Source organism: Lethenteron reissneri, chromosome 71 (assembly GCF_015708825.2).
Source record: "Lethenteron reissneri isolate LAM-NWPU_2019-01 chromosome 71, ASM1570882v1, whole genome shotgun sequence".
Classification (NCBI taxonomy): Eukaryota; Metazoa; Chordata; class Hyperoartia; order Petromyzontiformes; family Petromyzontidae; genus Lethenteron; species Lethenteron reissneri.
This window is the reverse complement of record NC_083849.1, coordinates 4,149,289-4,164,383: the sequence shown is the minus strand read 5'-3', so window position 1 is coordinate 4,164,383 and position 15,095 is coordinate 4,149,289. Positions and strand designations below refer to the sequence as shown.

The following is a 15,095-nucleotide window of genomic DNA, read 5'->3' as shown; positions in this document are numbered from 1 at the left end:
CATCCCACAACACGCACAAAGCAGCCTGTCTCCACGCATGGTTAAAGATAACAAGTGCAGCGTTGCAGTGGCTTGCTCACCACTGCTGGGAGATGGGCCACCAACAGAGCTGACTACCAAAGGGAGCCCTCTCTTGAGGGTACTTTGGTCTACTTTGCCACGCTGGCCACACATTTATAAACGTACCCACATTTAACCCCGCCACATGTAACCTGCCGGCCATATATATATATATATGCTGCTGAATGGAAAAGAGGCAGGGGAGGATTAAAATAATGTGCACCATTATTTCCACTGCATCGCCGGGAGATCAAATCTAACTGGCGATTTCTGCATTGCAAGTCCAGCGTGGTAACCATTCTATCACGGCGGCTTCCTATGGTTGTTTATGGGTATATTACTGTTGCTGCTCGAAGACCTCACCATCCAAATTCATAGATATCTTGAGCAGGAAACAGACTTAAAATCAAGCTGCATAAAATGAAAAAAAACTCATTGAAATTCAGGTTTCCCTAGCTTAATGCGGTAGATGTTCCGAGTAGTGCATACAGTACGCAACAATGTTGTCCCACGTCCGACCGCACAGCCGCACAATGAGTGTGCATTCAAACTGCTTGGCCAAATTTTGGGTAAAAATAGGTTAGCCGCATATGCACGAAATTGCACAAACCAAACCCAGCATAAGGCGTGGCACGGTGGCTAGAAGATGTTAACTACCTCGCCTGGTATGAAGGAGGTTGTTGGTTCGATCCCGACCCTGACGCCTGCTGTGTATTTGGAGTTTGCATGTTCTCCCCGTGGTCGTGTGGATTTTTCTGCAGGTCCTCTGGTTTTTCCCCTCGCATTTAGAATAAAGCATGCGTTTTAGAGTAATTTGGCTATGATAAATTTACACTTGATAGGCCACTTTCGTTGAGCTATCATTTGTGATAGCCCAGATGACTTCTGCAAGAGAGCAACACACAGCTCCAATGGCGGAGCCAGGATTTTCAGGTAGGGGGGGCAACCCCTCCAGCAATGAAAAATGATAGTTGTTGTAACTAAGTAAGGACTTGTCCCTTGCTTTTTATTCGACGCGTGTGCGGCGATGGCGCAGCCATCGATCGAGGGTCGAATTCGAACCGCGTTGTGTGATCGGCATCGCGCTCGCTGAAGGTGAATGCCTTCAGGTAAATCGTGTCCTGTATACGCAACTGCGCACAATTATGTGAGTCACTTATAACTGCTTTGCCATTAGCTATTGCCAGTTATGGACTCAGACTATTGTCCTATCATCTCATAGAGTCCCTGGCACGTAATAATATGCTACAGAGTGGCAGTGGGCGGCGCAAAATGCCGATTTATTACTAATAAACCCCAATGATTCGATCGAAATTAGGGATTTCGATCGGATCATTGGGGGGGCACGTGCCACCCCCCCCCCCCCTCAGTGGGCCGTACCTGGTATTATACAATTGTTTTCTGTTTTGGTTCATGAAACGAGTGAGACCGATAGTTGAATAAACGAGGGAAGTGAAACTCGTACTTTTTCAGAGGACTACTCACGAAACGGTTTCCCTGTGTGTATGCAGAACGGGCCACCGGGCGGGCCTGGAGGAATGGGTCGTGGCCGTGGCAGGGGTGGCAGTGGCGGCGGTGGTGGCGGTGGCTTTGGACGCAACGAGTGGATGGGTCCCCCCGGGGGAATGCACGACCAATTCAACCTCACAGTGCCCACCAACAAAGTAGGGCTGATCATCGGCAGAGGTGAGAGTCGTTCGACCCCATCCCCAGAGACCCCCCCCCCACTTAATTTCACTCTCACTCGTGTAACACGCCAAGGAGGAGAAATGTCCTTGGGACATGAACAAAGCAGCAATCTATAACAGGTTTTTTTTGTGTAAACATGTCAAACCCGCCACCACCCAACAGCCAATTGGTAAGGTTTGTCACCTAAACAAAACATGCCAACTAGTTCAGCACTAACCAGTTGTGTGTTGGAGAGGAAATCCACTACAACGGTTACAATTTGAGTACCGTGACGCTTCGCATCAGCAGGCGACAGCCATAGTTGTGGAGAAATCCGTCTGCTTCAGTCTTAAATAACGTCGTACTCGAATTGTGAATGTTGTGGTTTACTCTGCAAAACACTGGTGTGCGGAAGTAGTAACAAATTGGCACGTTTTGTGTTTACTGACAAACCTTACTAATTGGCTTTGTTGGGTGGTGGCGGGTTTAACGACACATTGATATTTATGCAATCTAACCCAAAAAAACCTCTGGATAATATTGGTCGCGAAAGCCTACGTTAAAATCAACGATTCGTATCTCACTGCTTAATTGTGTGTACGTTGAACCTCCTTCGCACCTTACGTAGCCAACCGTGCTAACCGGAGGTGTAATAATTGTTCTTCAACTTAGCCGCATTGAACTCAAATAATAATAATTGATGCATTAAATGCCTGTACACATAAAAATGTCGGGGTGGTGGAGGATCTACCGACACGTTTGGCTAGATCAGTGGGGGGTCGGCAACCAAAATATCAAGAAGAGCCATTTTTTGGAATCTGGAGTGCTGTGAATTTAGTGTGCTTCTGGTTTTCCAACCTGATGATGATTGCTTGTGTTGCAATCGAAACGTCGTGATTTCTTTTATTTTATACCTATGTGACTTTACTGAACGAACCAAAGAGTATGGAGAGTAAACCCACAATATTTACAATTTCGCTGGTAATTACATCCTGCGTCATCGGGCGATTTTGCCAGAACACCAGTAGGCTGAAATAGTAACTAATTAGCACGTTTTGGTTACGTGACAAACCTTACTGGTTGGCTGTCGGGTGGTGGCACGGTTAACGACACATTTATACTTATGCGATCTAACCCAAAAACCTTTGCTATGAATACCTGCAAATTATTCTATTGGGATTACACATGGTAGCAAGCATGGGCCCCCTTGGCAGACTAAGGCTGCAGGTCTGGTGCCGAGTCACCTTGTTGCGATGCTGTGGGTAGGAGATGTTAACTGCCTCGCCTGGTATATAGGAGGTCGTAGGTTCGATCCCAACCCTGATGCCTGCTGTATATTTAAGAGTTTGTATGTTCTCCCCGTGGTTGCGTGAATTTTTCGCCAGGTCCTCTGGTTTTTCCCTCAACATTTATAAATGTGCGGTTAGAGTCTTTGGCTGCTTCACATTTCCACATAAGCCATTTCGTTGAACTATCGTTTGTGGCCAGGTGACTTCTGAAAAAGAGCTGTATACCTCAGTGGGCCTTACTTGGTAACATTTTTATTAGAATGTGTTGGATGGGATGTGTACAGCACACTGAGATACACCTTCTTGAAGGGCCACTTTTATCAAAAAAATAATTTTTTAAGTAGTTGCAGGTAATTAAGTTGCTCACTTTGGTTGTGCAATTGGTTACTTCGCTGTGGGCTATGCTGAAGAGAAGGGCCTCTTTGGTTTATTATCTCCGTGTGTGCCGGTTCTTCGACACCCCGATCCCCCTTCGCCAGGTGGAGAGACAATCAGGAACATCAACCAGACGTCGGGTGCCCGCGTGGAGCTCCAGAGGAACGAGCCGCCCAACGCTGACCCCAACTTCAAGATGTTCATCCTGCGCGGGTCTCCGCAGCAGATCGACCATGCGCGCCACATGATCGACAGCATCATCCACGGGGTGAGCGCCAGGAGGGGATGGGAGTGCGCTAGTAAGGGATCTTATTATTGCGCTTTGTTTACCCAGGAATGTCTTTGAGTTTCACGACTTTTCAGGAAGGTCCTGTCAAGTTTTAGAAGTTGTGGTGGGGAGGGGGTCGACGTTTGCGACATGTTATCCCGATTGAATAAGTCACAGGCACTTCTTTAGCATTCGGATGTTTTTTTGGCCAATACCAGTTACATTGTGGTTTTAGCTATGGGAGGAAACCCATGCAAAACGAGGGTGGACTATACAAACTCCACACACTAAAACAAACGCCATTCTCTACAACATGGCGATGACATCACCCACGTTGCTTGTGCTAGGCTTGGTGCACTTTGAGGCCACGTGACGTTTGAAAGGCTAGATGACAGGAGGTCATGTGACGTCCCAGGTGCCATCGATTGACCAACTTGCAATGACTGACTTATGCAATAAAAACAACCGCCATTCGCCGGTAAGTGGCGGTGACATCACCACGGCGCTTGTGCCAGGCTAAGTGTACTTTAAGGCCACGTGAAGTGTCGAATGCCCGCTGGCAGGAGGTCACGGGACAGACCCAGGTGCCATGGGTTGACTGACTCGAATGACTGACTGGTACACCACCTGTGCTACCTACTGTTTTCAGCTTGCTGCGTTTTAGCCATCCAGCACTCAGCTCGTTAGTGCGAGCGTCTTTCCCTCAGCTATACGGTGTTGTAGGGATTTGGCCAGGAGACGTCATAGACTCCTGTCCCCCTCCACACCGAGGTCTCTTGCAGAAGCTTATTTTGACGTGTTTACTGTGGCTATTTGGTAATGTTAAGGTGGAGGGGTTACACGCCCCACACACCAACTACATAGACGGACACGTACACAGACACCCCCTGCTCAACACAGACGCATACAATACTCCCTGCTCAACACAGACATACAATACAACCTGCTCACGCTCACTTTAGCCTCGCCACACTCACCCCTTGCTCACCCCTATTGACACCTCAATCTCACCACGCTCACTCTCCCTCCACACTACGTCTCGCACATACTGTACTGTACACAGCACATTACACTACGCCGGACCACGCTACAATATTTACCACACTACTGTACACCACCACTCGACCCATACAGTACAATACACGAATCGAGTGTACTGTATTCTACATATAAATGTAAAAAAACATGCACGCAAATACACAAACACATGTTGGCGTGCTAAAACATGCCAACGCATACTAACACACGCAAAAAGCACACCAAAAACGTTTAAAAAATAAGAACGCGAGCCAACAATTGCAAAAAAAATCACGTTCACTCATCAAACAGTCAACAGAACAGGGAAAACGTAGAGACGCCGCACGGAGAGGTGCCGGATTTGGGAATCCAACCTCGGCCCTTCTAGAGAACAAGTGTCATCACTGCGCCACCCTGTCGACGGCGTTAGATTTTGGAAAGTGGCATGTAAGTGGGTGGCGGGTGTCGAGTTACCCGTAGGGGGATGAGGCAGTAGGGCTGGATCAGATGTGAGTGTGTTTTAAGGTGTTTTGTTGATTGTGTGTGTGTCACATGGTCCACTCGGCCTCAAATGTGTACCTGGTGCAGTGTGTAAACATCGCCGCTAGTAAGACAAAGACGGTCGGGCGTGGTGCTTGCCCACCCACCCCCTCGTGTGCTGTGCCGGCCTTCATAGATGCTCCCTTAACAGCATTTGCCCCAACAGTCTGTTTAAGACTTTTTGGGGGTTGTCTTTTTTTGTGTAACATAATTAATTGTTTGTTTTTTTCTGTTGCCACAGGGCCCGCCTGGCCCGCCAGGTGCACCTGTCGGCCCAGCTCCCTACCCCCATCCTGGCCCATACCCCGGCCCACCTGGTCCCCCAGGTCCTCACGGGCCATATGGACCCCCACCCCAACAGTGAGTGTGAAGCCTTTGCATCCACACAGCCACTTTGATCATATGTTTGAATGCACCATTGCGATAAAAAAACTCGACAGAGCTGGCAATAACACACCGCCTTCAACTTAAAAATATATAATCAACAACGTTTTGGGCTATGACACTTCTTCATAGCATATTAATAGAGACGAGAGTGATAATAGTAATTGCAGACTGCACGGCACCGTGAAACCTGTTAAGACTAAATTATAGCAATATTTCCCGATGAACAGTTTTAAATTGGAATATGAAGTTACTAAGTTACGGGCAACCCTTCAATGAACAAAATTGTATTATTACACAAACTCACTTGTATTAAAAGTAAAATTATTAAATGCCACTGGCACATGGCGTTATGAGTTACAATGTCCCTGTGTCTACTTAACGCAAAATCATCATTAACGTTAACTAATGAATGACCCATTCCTCGGCCTCCATTATCATTCCAACAGCATAAAAAAGTATTGCAAGAAATGTTTGGTTCTAAGCTTTCACATGTTTTAACAAGCAGCGTAGATTAATTTTATCGGAGACGATGTACAAACAGTTTTTGGCTCGGTGCCTTATTAGCCCTTGCTGTTTAGTTTTACACCAAATAAATAGCTGTTGCTGTCAGCACCATCCAGCATCGGTACAGCCTTGTCATCTGGGGTCGACAGAGAATTCTGCTCAGAGGGGAAAGTGGCTGTTAAAGAGTCCAGGGTCTTGTGGTTGCGAGCGCTAAGCTGGCATCGCAGAGCCCTGGGTTCGAATCCTGTCAGCTTCTTGTGATTAAACCGGGTTCTCCAGTGCAGTGAGAAGTTTGATGGCCTCAGCCTGGTCAGCACATCGTATGTTGAAAATTATCACGGGAATCCTACAAAATGTTGTGGTACCTATCTCGCTGAGAACACGATGCTGTCTCTTGCTGAGAAATACGGAAATGTTTTTTTCTCATTGTTCCTTATTTACAAACTTCATAAACACAAATTGGCAACGAATGTCTTAAATAAAACTAGCCACCAAACTCCTTGACAAACCGATTTAGAGATAGGTTTTAACTGAAAACCCCACGTTAGATGTAGCCCCTTTCACATGAGTATTTGGCGGATATGGGAAAACACTGCACGGGTAATTGAAACGCTGCTCCTCGTACTGATCGTAGCGTGTTCTTCGATTGCACTTCCACAGTGGCCCCCCTCCTCCACAGCCGTACCCCAACCCTCAAGGCTGGCCCGGCCAGTATCAGCCTTGGCAGCAACCAGGCGCTCCTCCAGATCCGAGTAAGTTTACTTCCGTGTGTTTGCATTGCGGGGAGCGGTAGTGTAGCGGTTAACACGCTGCATTATGAACCCGGCCACCCGAGTTCGATTCCCCCTCGCGACCAGTACCAGTGACTATCTGAACCGGTCATGGGTATACCTTAGGTCGTCTCGGCCTCAAATGAGTACCTGGTGTGGTGTGTAAACATCACCGCTGGGGAGACAAAGGCGGCCGGGCGTGGTTTTGGCCACCTTACCCCCCTCGTGTGCCTTGCCGGCCTTCAAATTTGTTTGCTAATATCACTTACCCCAACAGTCTGTTAACGCTACATGGTGTATCTTTGTTTTGTTGGTATTGATTCACAGTCATCCCATGGCACCTGGGTCTGTCCATTGACCTCCTGCCAGCGGGCGTTTGGACACTTGATGTGGCCTTAAAGTACACAGCCTGGCACAAGTGCCATGGTGACGTCACCGCCACTTAGTGGCGAATGGTGGTTGTTATTGCTCCACATGATAGCCTCAAAGTGCACTTAGTTTGGCACAATCACTTTCCTTGATGATATTAAGTCACCACCACTTAGTGGAGAATGGAGGTTGTTATTGATGTGTGCACGGCAGATCGCGGATTCACCCACTACCATCTCTGCATTAACTTGTCAGCCCGAAAAGTCCACGCTTTATCTCAGCATTACAGTGTCCCACTTTAACATCTTTACCATACCTCCACACTCACTGCACCACAACCACAAAATCTCACGGTCCTGCGATGCAACTTTCTAGCACATGGCACATGAACTGATCTCTCGACTCCATCTCCTCCGTGCACATCCTCTCGGGCACTGTCCATTCCTTGGCTGCCAGTGCATTTATTTTTCTTAACCATCGCCCAGCATAATTTAATAACCATGACGTTATCCTGCCAAACACCACATGCATTTCTTAATAGTTCAGATTATGTCATGAACATAAGTTTTTTATTTTGTTATTTTTGTCCTTGTCTGTAATTCCAAGCATGCATCTCTCTGCTTCTTTGCACAGCTTTTCAGCTTTTGTTAAATATGTTTTGTGAATGACCATGTTTCTGAAACATATGTCCTGGCAGGCGTTACTGTCAACCCCCTACACAATCCTATACTATCCCCTGCCTTAGTATTGCCACCTCTATACATGCCCTATCCACTCCTCTCCCCCCCCTCTGCAGACAAAGCGGCGGCGGATGCAAATGCAGCGGCGTGGGCGGCATACTACGCACAGTACTACCAACAACAGCCTGGCCAGCAGCCCCCGCCAGCCCAGCCGGTGCCGGCCGTGCCACCTGTTCCACAAGCTCCCCCTGTGCAGGGTAACAGAACCACTTCTGCGCTGGAGCACTTGATTCACTCTACAGGCGTGTTTGTGTGTGTGTGTGCGCGCATGTGTAGCGATTAGCGCGTTGTGCTATGAGAACCCTGCCACCCGAGTTCTATTCCCGGTCATGGCCAACACCAGTGATGCTTATCTGAACTGGGCATGGACCTCCCCTAGGTCGACTCGGCCTCAAATGAGAACCCGGTGTGGTGTGTAAACATCGCCACTGGGGAGACAAAAGTGGTGCTGGCCACCTATCCCCTCGTGTGCTGTGCTGGCCTTCATAGGTGCTCCTCGCAAACAGCACTTGCCCTAACATCATTTTAAGGCTATACGGAGGGGGGGATCTTTGTCTTTGTGTCTGCTTGTGTGTTGAGCGTGCTTGTCTGTGTGCATGCTGATTGTGCATTTTTGTGAGGGCACATGCTGTGTGCTTTTAATTTGTGTTTGCATGCCTGTGTGCTTGTTTGTGTATATTGTGTTACTTTGCACATGCATATGTTTGCATACGTTTGGGGAACGGTGGCATAGTGGTTAGCGCACTGGCGGGAAACTGGTGAATTGGCCGAGGCTAATATTCGTGGCAATTATTTCAACTGGGTTCTGTGTTTCCCCTTGGGTTTATACAGCATTTATATCAGGTACCCTTTGTGGTTCTCGTGTAAAGATCATTGGGAAATGCAAAGGTGGCTGGGCATATTGCTGGCAACTTCACAGACATAAAGACAGTCATTGCATTGCACACTTTCGGATGTGCTTCTGCAGCTGTCTGGAACGCTCTTCCTTCTGATATTAGGAAGCCACTGGAGCTATGCACTTTGAAATCGTCTGCAATGACAAACTCATCTCTTTAGAACAGTTGTTTATTTCGTTGTCCTTTCCACCCCACACCTCCAATTAGCACGGTTGGCGACGCACGGTGCAAAAAATGTTGAACATAAATACACTTTTGCCTACCTGCCTTACTAGCTGCTTGCTAACGGCACTTTCCCAACCAATCTCCTAAAGTTCACACCATGATCTTTTTTCTCATTGAGTGTCTGCGTTTGTCTACTTGAGTGTATTTGCCTTTGTGTGTGCCCACATGCACACTTGGCTTAAAATTAATACAGCCTGGTCTTCTATAATGCGGCAGTAGAGATGCAGTTCCTGCAGAACACCGCGTTATGGACAAATTGGGTTACAATAAATATATTATAGGGTAAAGCACAGTCTGCTATAACACGTGAGATGCGTACGCAGGCTGAACAAATTCTGAGGCGCGTGGGTAAAAGCAGCTAGAAGCATCTTAATGCCTTGTGCGATTATGATGATGATGCTATGCCGAGGCAGCCGCTGTATGACCGCTTATTCCTACTTGCGCGTGATGTAGTTGCATTCGCTCGATCGCGTTATAGATACAATTCACATTCGTGTTATAACAATAGGCGTTCCCCAATTACATTCATCGCGTTGTATACAATTCGCGTCATTATGCGAGCATGGCCGTTACTTGGTGGGGTGTGACAGAGTATTGACACATGGCCACTGGGCAAAGGAAAATAGGCTATCTTGTCACTGGCTCTATTGGCATCAGTGGCATTGACAAACACCTTCACCTTCTTGCCTGTTAAATGCTTGTCTTTAACAGCTGATCCGAACCAAAACCCTGGCCAAGCTGCCCAGCCCGACTACACCAAGGCATGGGAGGAATACTACAAAAAAGTCGGTAAGTAAAAGCGATGACCAGTTGGCTGTGTTTCAGTGCAAGGGGGGGGTTGCTATTGAGTCGTGCAGCACCGAGGAAGCTCGGGATACACTGAGGCGGTGACATGGCCCAGCTGTAGCATGCGGTTCAAATCCGGCATGCCACCCTGGTCATGACCGTGGGTGTATTAACCATAAATACTAGGCCATTGTGTGCTAGCATCATGGTCCATGCTAAAAAACAGTTCTTTACAAATTACTCATTAAGGTTACATGGAGCAACATAGCTCCCCACTGACTAGATCCACCTGTGAAAGATGGCGCCCTTGCGATATTCCTGCGCTATAAGAAGTGTGCTTCTACCAAATGTTTCAAATGTATTGAGCCATTATGATTGACTGGGCCAACACTGCTGAGATATTATGCAGGAATGTACGAACGTGATGAATTATGTCCATGGGACTTTTGTGTCGGTGTCAAAGTATGAAAAATAAGAATCGGTTTGGAGTTATGAATGAAGATGCACGCTGGGAGCCTTTTCAGGAACTGAAATTCAGTTACGTTAAATTCGCTTCCTGAAGAAGGCGCACCCTGCACGTGCGAGAGACGTCAAAACATCGTTCCGAAACGACGCGCGGTACAACCTGAGAACATATCGGAGAGCTACGCAGCGCAACCGCGTTGTCCTACTGCTTATCGATGAAGACGACACTTCAGGAGACGGTGATGGAGGGGACAGTCACAAGTGTTGATCTAAAATTTCAACAGGGCAGAATTGCGTAAGCATAATAAACGTGTCATTAACCCGCCCGATAATGCCGGATGTAATTACCAGCGAAACGTCACGGTACTAAAATTGTGGATGTTGTCGATTTACTTTCAAACCTTACTGGTTGGATGTCGGGTGGTGGTGGTGGATTAATCACACAACTTTATACTTGTGTGCTCTAACCCAAAAAAACTCTCATCATTATTAGCTGCTCTTTTACAAAAGGCCCTGGATCCTCGAGCGGAGAGCACTTGACGGGAAGGGGGAGAGGTAAGATAAGGGGAGGGGGTGAGATAGGCAGAGGCAAATTCTTGGATTACCTTTAAGGTGATAGGGAGATCTTGGGAGTTGAGAATACGATGGTGCCATGGGAGTGGTGGTTTATGGCATTGTGAATTATTTGGTATTTGGTTCATTGGCAGCATTAGTAGCTGCATCAATAATTACTCTGACTGCACAGCCGCAGGAGTAAGCTGCAAAGGTAGCATTGTTATTATTTTGTGGCAGCAGCATTCTAATCATTTGTGTTGGCAGGAGGAGCAGGCTCTGCATTAGTCGTTCCTGACAACAGCAGTAAGAGCCGGGTTTCGTTTGCCTGTAGCAGTGTCATTGTTTGCAGTGTTGGCTGTAAGCCTTGCTTTGACACCATCTGTGTGTGCGCACGCGAATGCATCCCACAGGGCAGGCTGGTGCTGGCCAGACTGACTATACGAAAGCCTGGGAAGAGTACTACAAGAAGCAGGGTAAGTTTGCTGATTTCTAGCTATCACCAACCACTCTCCTTTGGGTCCACAATGACCCCCCCCCCCCCCCCCCGATATTTTGTTCTCTGCTCGCCCTTTAATCCCTTCCAGTAGAGCTCCACTTGTCAGCACTCCACTCCCCCTACCCCACACCCCCCCTCTCTATCTTTCCTCCCTGGCTCCTCCCCCCCTCTCTTACCTGTATAGCCTCAAGTTACAGCAGCTCTTTTTCCCACTTCAGCAATTGTTTCTTGCTGTGGTTGTCCCACCTAATGATGGACGCTTGTGTTGCGCCCGAAACGTCGTGATTTTTTTATTTTTATTTTATACCTACGTGACTTACCGAAAGAACCAAAGAGTAATGACCACCGGGGTGTTCAGCGCCAGGGTTTAACCCGAAGCTGAGTGTCTTGTTCTTTTGGATGGTTCATAATGGCCACGTCGGCCGCAAAGGCTGTGAGGTCTCAGGTTTCAGCCTTTTGATTGGGTTTTCTTGTCCAGGGGATTTTAATGGCTAAACATACCATCGCCACATATCCTCTTCATTAGCTACATAACTATGCGTGAATACATGTATTAATATATGTTATTATGCAAATGATACCTGCACAAAATATTGCCTGTGATATTCATCTTTTACATGCATATGATATATGAATGACCCCTCTTAGAGTAATGAAGCTATGATAACTTAACAAACGAGACAAAGTTTGAGTGGTCTTCTGCACGTAGCAGAAGCATTCGAAACAGTTACTCATTGGGGTTGCCAGACTCGTAGCACAGCGTGAACCATTGCACCACCAATAAAACTACTAAGTGTGTGTTGTTATATAGGGGTGCCATGGTGGCGAGATGTTAACTACCTCGCCTGGTATACAGGAGTTTGTGGGTTTGATCCCAATCCTGACGTCTGCATATTTGGAGTTTGTATGGTCTCTCCTTGGTCGTGTGGATTTTTCTCCGGGTCCTACAGTTTTTACTTCCACGTTTTAGAAACACGCTTTTAAAGTATGTTGCTGCTGTAAATTTCCACGTGATAAGCCACTTGGTGAGCGCTATCATTTGTGGCCAGGTTGCTTCTGACAAAGCTATTTAGTTCTTTGTTTCTTTCGGTTAAGTCACGTCTAAAGATAAAATAATAAATTAAAATAATATTATTTTATCTTTAGACGTGACTTAACCGAAAGAAACAAAGAATAATTCCTGCAGTCACGAAAGCTCCAAAATTAAGAAAGCTATTTAGCTCGGTGGGCTGCGTTACCCCCCTTGACCCAACGTGGTTCGGAGATACAAATGTACGAATAACGAGCATCATTATTTTAACCAATTGTCCATTTTGTGAGGTATCCGAAGTAGCTCATAACTGCAAGCGATTTGTGGGCACCGTCTACTTCAATACATTATAAAGGGCGGTGATGTGGCCCATGGGTAGCTCGATTGACGCTTGTTCCATATGCTTCGCGGTTTAAATTCAGCAGGCCGTCCCCTGGTCATCGTCCGTGGGTGTAGATTAACCTCAACAATCGTATGCCCTCCCGCTTCATTGCGGACGTTTCAAGATGACCGTGGACATCTATATATATGAAAGGGAAATTTGTGAATGTGTGTTTGTTCAAAATGTTTAGCGTGCTTCCCGACATGCAACAAACTTGAAATTTTCCAGGCGGGTACTTTCCAGATTGTACACCATGCAAAAATTATAAAAATTGACTTTTGTATATTTTTTGTGGGGGGGTTGGGAGGGTGCAATAATGCATATATTTTGCACGGCAAGTGAGCTGTGACGTCACATCTGTCATGTGACCCGCGCATGCGGAAGCGTATCCCCCACCCTCAACCCTCCGCGAGTAAAGTGCCATAGAAATGTGTTGCAGGTCTAAGGCGTTCTTAGCGCAGCATTGCTTTATTATTTCTGTCGTTCACTGCCGTACGCACCCTCAAAGTTGTGCGACTGCAGCAAGCGTATGTATGTGTACCTATTGACGTACGTGTGCGTTTGGGGGGAGTGGTAGTGTAGTGCTTAGCATGCTGCGCTACGAACCCGGCGACCCGAGTTCGATTCCCGCTCACGGCCACCACCGGTGACGATTATTTGAACCGGTCCTGGGCCTCCCCTAGGTCGACTCAGCCTCAAACGAGTAACTCGTGTGGTTTGTGAACATCGCCACTGGGGGGGGACAAAGGCAGCCGGGCGTGGTGAATCCAAGTCCCGGGCGAAGCCGGGAAGTCAAGCTAGTAATTCATAAGGAAAAGTCTATTGTGTGTGTGCCAGTGTCGTTTTGTACGTTCACCGCCTCCCCGTTCCATACAAATTTAGCAAATTCGAAAAATATACGCCAACCGCAAATAAATCAGTCGGGATACACACGCGGCAACATTTCCCCAGGGCTGCGAAAGTACCGCAGGACTGCGCGTGGAAACGTCGGAAACGCGCGCTGGACGTGTAACCCCATTAATAAGTTGCGTGTGGGTTTTTTTCCACCCCCCCCCCCACCTCCACAACAGGCCAAGCCGCCCAGGCGGCTCAGGCGGCCCAGGCGGCCCAGGCTGCCCAGGCGGCGCAATCGGCGCCGCCGGTGGCCGCTCCGCAGCCGGACTATTCGGCGGCGTGGGCCGAGTACTACCGGCAGCAGGCATCCTACTACGGGCAGGGGCAGCTCCAGGGCCCGCCCGGCTCCGCGCCCGTCACAGGCCCACCCGGTGTCGCCGCCGCCGCCCCCTCGTCGCCGGCCAATCAGCAGCCTCCCCCGCCCGGGCAGCAGGCACCACCGGTAACCGCGGGCGTCTGGTAGCAGCGGCTGGTGTAACAGCGGCAATGTAATAACCATCTTGAGCAGTGTCTTTAATAAGGTGCAGTAGAAGCAGTAGCAGCAGCAAATGTAGCAGCAGTATAATTTGCCAATGCATCAGCAATAGACGCAGTAGCAGTTTAATGCAGCAATATCATAATCCGAATCTTTACTTAGACTGGAGGATCCCGATGAGATGTCCAGTAGATATCATGAGTCGATGGAGCAGAAATGGATATAGAAGCGGCAGAAAAATAGATGTAGCTGCATTGTCATCAATGCTTCAGCAGCAATGTACTAACCATCTTCAGCAGTGTCATCAATAGGTGCAGCAGCTAAATAATAAACAGCTTTAATGAGTGCACATTCTACAAGCAGCAGGTGTCACTAGTAGATGTAGCAGCAATCTAATAAGCATCCGCAGCATTAATTGTGTAGCAGCATCAGCGTCGTCGCTAGATGGAGCAGAAACGGATGCCGTTTTGGCAGCAGCAGCAAAATAAGGATTTGCAGCAGTTGATGTAAAACAGTGATATCTCTATACGTAGTGGATGTGTTCCTGGAGCTTAATTCGTATCCCAAAGCGTCGTATGTTGAATAACGTATAACGTTAATAATATGACGATGTGTTCCCATCCTCTCGTAGCTTACCATTTCATACTATAAACACTTAATCACTTTCCATTCCTATGGTAAACAAAAACTATTTATATTGAAGATAACATATTTTATACTGTACTGTATATTAAACTAAAAGCTGACATAAATAATTGAAACACCATGGACTTTACTCTTTCGTTCTTTCGGTAAAGTAACGTAGGTGAAAAGTAAAAAATAAAAATAAATAAATTAAATTATACTGTACTGTAAGATAAATTCAAATTAACCGGTGTAGTCTTGGGTGCAGTCACAAGGTTGC

The 15,095-nt window shown here is 47.3% G+C and overlaps 1 protein-coding gene across 3 annotated transcripts in view; it reads left to right on the top strand.

Annotated features, from left to right (window-relative positions):
* LOC133361157 (far upstream element-binding protein 1-like) overlaps positions 1-15,095 on the top strand; it is a 64,402-nt gene that overhangs the window by 13,989 nt on the left and 35,318 nt on the right. For all 3 annotated transcript variants that reach the window (XR_009757334.1, XM_061580029.1, XM_061580030.1), the window contains exons 13-20: positions 1,572-1,746; positions 3,497-3,660; positions 5,459-5,577; positions 6,769-6,860; positions 8,044-8,184; positions 9,820-9,897; positions 11,325-11,387; positions 13,893-14,158. Coding sequence is in view for 2 of the 3 variants with exons in the window: in XM_061580029.1 (XP_061436013.1) it covers positions 1,572-1,746; positions 3,497-3,660; positions 5,459-5,577; positions 6,769-6,860; positions 8,044-8,184; positions 9,820-9,897; positions 11,325-11,387; positions 13,893-14,158 (1,098 nt within the window). In the remaining variant the exon portion in view is untranslated. The remainder of the gene's footprint in view (positions 1-1,571; positions 1,747-3,496; positions 3,661-5,458; positions 5,578-6,768; positions 6,861-8,043; positions 8,185-9,819; positions 9,898-11,324; positions 11,388-13,892; positions 14,159-15,095) is intronic.